General features: G+C 56.3%; 1 protein-coding gene across 1 annotated transcript; it reads right to left on the bottom strand.

Moving 5' to 3' along the window:
• Window positions 1-2,669: 2,669 nt before the first annotated feature.
• On the bottom strand, window positions 2,670-3,812 carry LOC140857300 (uncharacterized). The gene is made up of 2 exons (XM_073256080.1): window positions 3,237-3,812; window positions 2,670-3,128 (listed from the first exon to the last, which is right to left on the bottom strand). The coding sequence occupies exons 1-2, from the start codon at window positions 3,810-3,812 to the stop codon at window positions 2,670-2,672; spliced, it is 1,035 nt and encodes a 344-aa protein (XP_073112181.1).
• Window positions 3,813-4,990: the final 1,178 nt, after the last annotated feature.

The following is a 4,990-nucleotide window of genomic DNA, read 5'->3' as shown; positions in this document are numbered from 1 at the left end:
AGAGTCTCGCCAAGGCCGAGGAGGACTTGTCGATTGCCCAGGCCGATGCCGACATAGCGAAGGCAGAGGCGGAGTCGGCGAAGGGCTCCCTCGATCAGGCAGAAGCGGAGGCGAGGTCGGCGAAGGAGTCGGCGAGTCGGGCGGTGGATGACTTTCGTGGATCCGACCGGTACCGAGAGGAGCTATTGGAGTCCGGCTTCACGTCGTACCGGGTGGGGTACGAGGATGGTCGGGATGCAGTCCAAGCCCTGTACCCGGAGCTGGACCTCAGTGGCATCATCCCGCGGGGGCCGAGGACCAAGCCACGGAAGAGATGGCCGACCCATCGTCGGGAGGCGTCGCCGTGGCGGGAGAGGCCATCCAGGAACGGATTGTCGAGGGAGAGACGACCGTGACTTCCGGCCAGGCCGCGACCAGTGATCCGGCACCGACCGCCAGTCCATCGCCGACCGACGATCCTGTTTCGGCCATCGACCCAGTGCCGATCGCGGTGGACACACCGGTCATCCCCGAGCTTCCGTCAGTCGAGGAGATTGACTCGGAAGGATGATCATGGCGTCGTCCTCTTTTGTCATTTTTGTTTTTCTTAGAACACTTGTAACCGGGCTTCGGCCCGATTTTGTAATCGAATGGACTTAAGAACTTTTTAGTTTCCCTTTCGACTTCCTTTTCCTGCCTGCTGGGATGTGCTTGTAATCGTGGGGTCATAAGGTCGGAGGGAGCAGCCTTGGCGTGCCGTATTAGGGCACCCAATCATCACCCCGGGTCGTTAGTTGAGATAGTCGGTGGTTCAATGTGTGATAAGCAAGACGAACCCCGACCATCGATCGCCCGTTTTAGGACCTAGATCGAACATCCGTCGTTAGGCCGCGAACCAAACGCCAGACTCGAACGTACATCATCCTGGCGTGGGTCGGGGGTCGACCGACTTTAAGGCACGAGCGCACTGAGTCGGCCGCACTGGCGGAGTCGAAGGTCGCTTGTGGGGAGGAAAGTCGACCGGCTTTTGGGCGCATCCCGATGACCTGAATGTCGTCCGATGTGATCGGTCAGACTGCGTCTGCTATATTGTCGCATGCAGTCGACGTGTCTGGTCGGGGATACGTCTGGTCAGGAAGGCGATGGTAAGTCGAGTTTCCCTCACCCAGACTTTGGTCGAGCGGTTGTGTGGCGCCGTGTGACAATCGGTGGTAAGTCGAATATCTCCCGACCGTCTGTATCTCAGTCGGTGAGTCGCGACGTCGGCCGCGTAGGCGTTACGCCTTTCTTTGGTCGGGGCTCAGCCGGCAGGTTAGCCGATCGTTTAGCCCGAAAGTTCGACCGTAGAAGGAGCGCTAACTCCCGTTGTTGTGGGCGATTCGGCCCTCGTTAGCGTCCGATGTGTCATCGGTGATTGGGCCGTCGGTTTCGCATGGACATTAAGTCCGAGCCGGGACGTCGAGACTCAGCCTTTTTGGCGAGCACCGATCGTCGGTCGAAGAGTGAAAATTCCGAACCTTGGAATCGGTTTCGCATTCCAAATGAATAGGTACAAAGCTCATTGGTGATACAACTTCAAATTGTCGGCATTCCAGGTCCGGGGAATGGATTTCCCTTCCAAAGTTTCCAGTCGGTAAGCCCTCGGCCCATAGGTGTTCGCCACCATGTAGGGCCCTTCCCAGTTCGGAGCCAGCTTCCCTCGGTCTAGGGGCTTGAGACTTCTGCCCTTCTCAGGACTAAGTCCCCAGGCCTGAAAAGTTTTGGCTTGACCTTGGCATTGTAATACCGGGCTATCCTCTGTCGGTATGAAGCCATGCGAAGTTGAGCCTGGTTTCGTAGCTCGGGGAGGAGGTCTAGGTCGGCTCTCTGGCAATCAGAGTTATCCGGCTCTTGATACCGCTCGACCCTGGTGGATGGCAGCCCGATCTTGAGTGGTATCATCTCCTCCGTCCCATAGGCTAAGCTGAAAGGCGACTCCCTGGTCGGAACGTGAGGGGTCGTTCGGTAAGCCCACAGAACGGAGCCCAGCTCGTCGACCCAGAGGCCTTTGGCTTCATTTAGTCGGGTTTTGAGCCCGTGTAGTATGGTCCGGTTGGTCACCTCGACTTCGCCATTGGACTGCGGGTGCCCAACTGAAGTCAGTCGGTGCGTGATGTGAAACCTCGTGCAGAAGTCTCTGAAGTCTTGGTTGTCGAATTGTCGCCCATTGTCGGTGATAATGGTATGCGGTAATCCGAACCTGAAGATGATGGATTTTTGGACGAAGTCCTCCATCTTCGCTCGGTAATCTGCACTAGGGGCTCGGCCTCCACCCACTTGGTGAAGTAGTCGATGGCGATCATTATGAACTTTCTTTGGCCTGATGCTGGAGGGAAAGGACCGAGAATGTCGACCCCCCACTGAGCGAAGGGCCATGGAGCGACAATAGGGGTGATCTGGCTGGCCGATCGGTGTTGTACGTTAGCGTACTTCTGGCATGGTTCACACCTCCGGACCAACTCAGTCGCGTCCTTCCTCATGGTGGGCCAATAATAACCATGCCGTAGGACCTTGTAGGCTAAGGATTTGCCCCCCAAGTGACTCCCGCAGATTTCTTCGTGCACTTCTCGGAGAGCATAATCTGCATCGATCGGTCCCAAACATGGAGTAAGGGAAAGGAGAACAACCTTTTGTACAGTCGGCGTTGATCATTACGTACTGGAAAGCTGCCCACCGGAGTCGTTTGGCTTCCGCAGGTCTTCAGGGACAGATCCATCAGTCAGGTATTGAGTGATCGGGTCCATCCAACTCTGCCCTACCGCCAATTGTAGTACTTCCTCGACCTCGTCGATGCTCGGTCGCTCAAGATTTTGCACGAAGGTCCGGCCCAAGGCGTCATAGTCGGACATCGCGAGCCTGGAGAGCGCGTCGGCCCGAGCATTTTCCACCCTGGGGATGTGGGAGATCCCGAAGTACCCGAAGGGCGCCACGAGATCTTTCACCTTTTGGTGGTATTTGGCCATGGTCGGATCTCGTGTTTCGAACTCGCCTTTGGTCTGTCCGACGATCAATTGGGAGTCGGAGAAGACTTTGAGACGGTCTATTCCAAGCTCCAGTGCTAATTTCAACCCCGCGACGAGCGCCTCATACTCGGCCTGATTGTTGGAGGCCTTGAAGTCGAATCGGAGGGCGTGTTCAGTGACCACCCCCTCCGAGTTGGTGAGCAGGAAACTGGCCCCGCTCCCTTGAGCGTTGGAAGCCCCATCGATGTGCAATACCCAGGCCGGATCGAGGTCACAGTCGGAGGTCCCGACCTTCACGGGGTCCCCCTCCCCCGATGGTAGGTCGGTCGTCGGGCATTCGGCGATGAAGTCGGCCAGAACCTGAGCTTTGAGGGCGGGTCGTGGCCGGTACTGGATGTCGAATTCGCCCAGTTTCACAGCCCATTTCGCCAGCCGTCCTGATGTGTCAGGACAGTGCAAGATAGCCCTCAGGGGCTGGTCGGTGAGGACCACAATGGCGTGTGCTTGGAAGTACGAACGAAGTCGCTGTGCCGAAATGACTAGGGCGAAAATTATTTTCTCTGCCTTTGAGTACCGAGTCTCAGCTTCGTGGAGCACCTTGCTGACATAATATATTGGTTGATGAACCCGGTTCTCATTCTCCCGGACGAGCACAGAGCTAACCGCCTCCGGGGAAGTGGCCAAGTAGAGGTACAGGACCTCCCCGACCTTCGGTCTCACAAGGAGTGGCGGAGAGGTGAGGTACTTCTTCAGTTCCTCGAAAGCCTGCCGACACTCGTCCGGCCAAGAGAACTGCTTGGCCTGCCGCAAGTTTTGAAGAACGGGAGGCATCTTTCAGCCGACCGAGAGATGAACCGACTGAGGGCGACGATTTTTCCATTCACTGCTGGACTTCCTTCTTGGTGTCCGGGTGCCGCATGTCGATGATGGCCTTGATTTTCTCGGGGTTGGCTTCGATTCCTCATTGCGAGATGAGGAATCTGAGGAACTTCCCCGAGGTTACTCCGGAGGCGCACTTGGTCGGGTTCAGCTTCATCCGGTGTCGTCGCAGAGTGCGGAAAGCTTCTTCAAGATCCCGGACATGATCCGAAATCCGCATGCTTTTTACCAGCATGTCGTCGACATATACTTCCATGTTGCGCCCGATCTGGTCTTTGAAGACCTTGTTGACGAGTCGTTGGTAGGTGGCGCCAGTATTTTTCAGCCCGAAGGGCATTACTCGGTAGCAGTAGAGGCCCTTGGGGGTCACGAAGGTAGTGTGCTCCTCATCTTCAGGCGCCATCCGGATCTGATTGTACTCGATGAAGGTGTCCATGAAGCTGAGCAGTTGAAATCCGGACGTCGTGTCTACCAGCTGGTCGATCTTTGGAAGTGAAAAGCTGTCCTTCGGACAGGCCCGATTCAAGTCGGTGTAGTCAATACAAATTCTCCACTTTCCACTGACCTTCTTGACCATGACAACATTGGCGAGCCACTCGGGATACGTAGCTTCTCTGATGAAGCCCGCTTCGAGTAGCTTGTCTTCCTCTTCATCGATGGCCTTCTGTCTTTCAGGAGCAAAAGATCTTTTCTTCTGCCTCACCGGCCTCACCGTCGGGTCGACGTTGAGTCGGTGTGTTATTGTCTCCGGAGGGATGCCCGGCATATCTGCTGCCGACCAAGCAAATATATCGGCGTTGGCCTTCAGCAGCTCCGCCAGCCGCTGTCGTTCTGGGTCGGGTAGCTGAGACCCGACCCACACCTGTCGGTCGGGGTTTTTCGCTATCGAGATGGGAATGTGCTGTTCGATCGGTGAACCCCGTTCTTCCTCTTCCCGTTGGTCCAGTTTGTCGATCGTCAGGGAGCCCTTCAGCTCATTACCTTGGGTGGAGATCTAGAAGCATCGACGGGCGAGCTGTTGATCTCCGCGCATCTCTCCGACTTCGTATTTGATCGGAAACCGAACCAGAAGGTGGTACGTCGAAACGATCGCTTTTAGGGCGTTCAGTCTGGGCCTTCCAAGTATGGCG

The sequence above is a fragment of the Elaeis guineensis genome, chromosome 4 (genome assembly GCF_000442705.2).
Source record: "Elaeis guineensis isolate ETL-2024a chromosome 4, EG11, whole genome shotgun sequence".
Taxonomy (NCBI): Eukaryota; Viridiplantae; Streptophyta; class Magnoliopsida; order Arecales; family Arecaceae; genus Elaeis; species Elaeis guineensis.
This window is presented reverse-complemented; position numbering and strand designations above follow the sequence as displayed.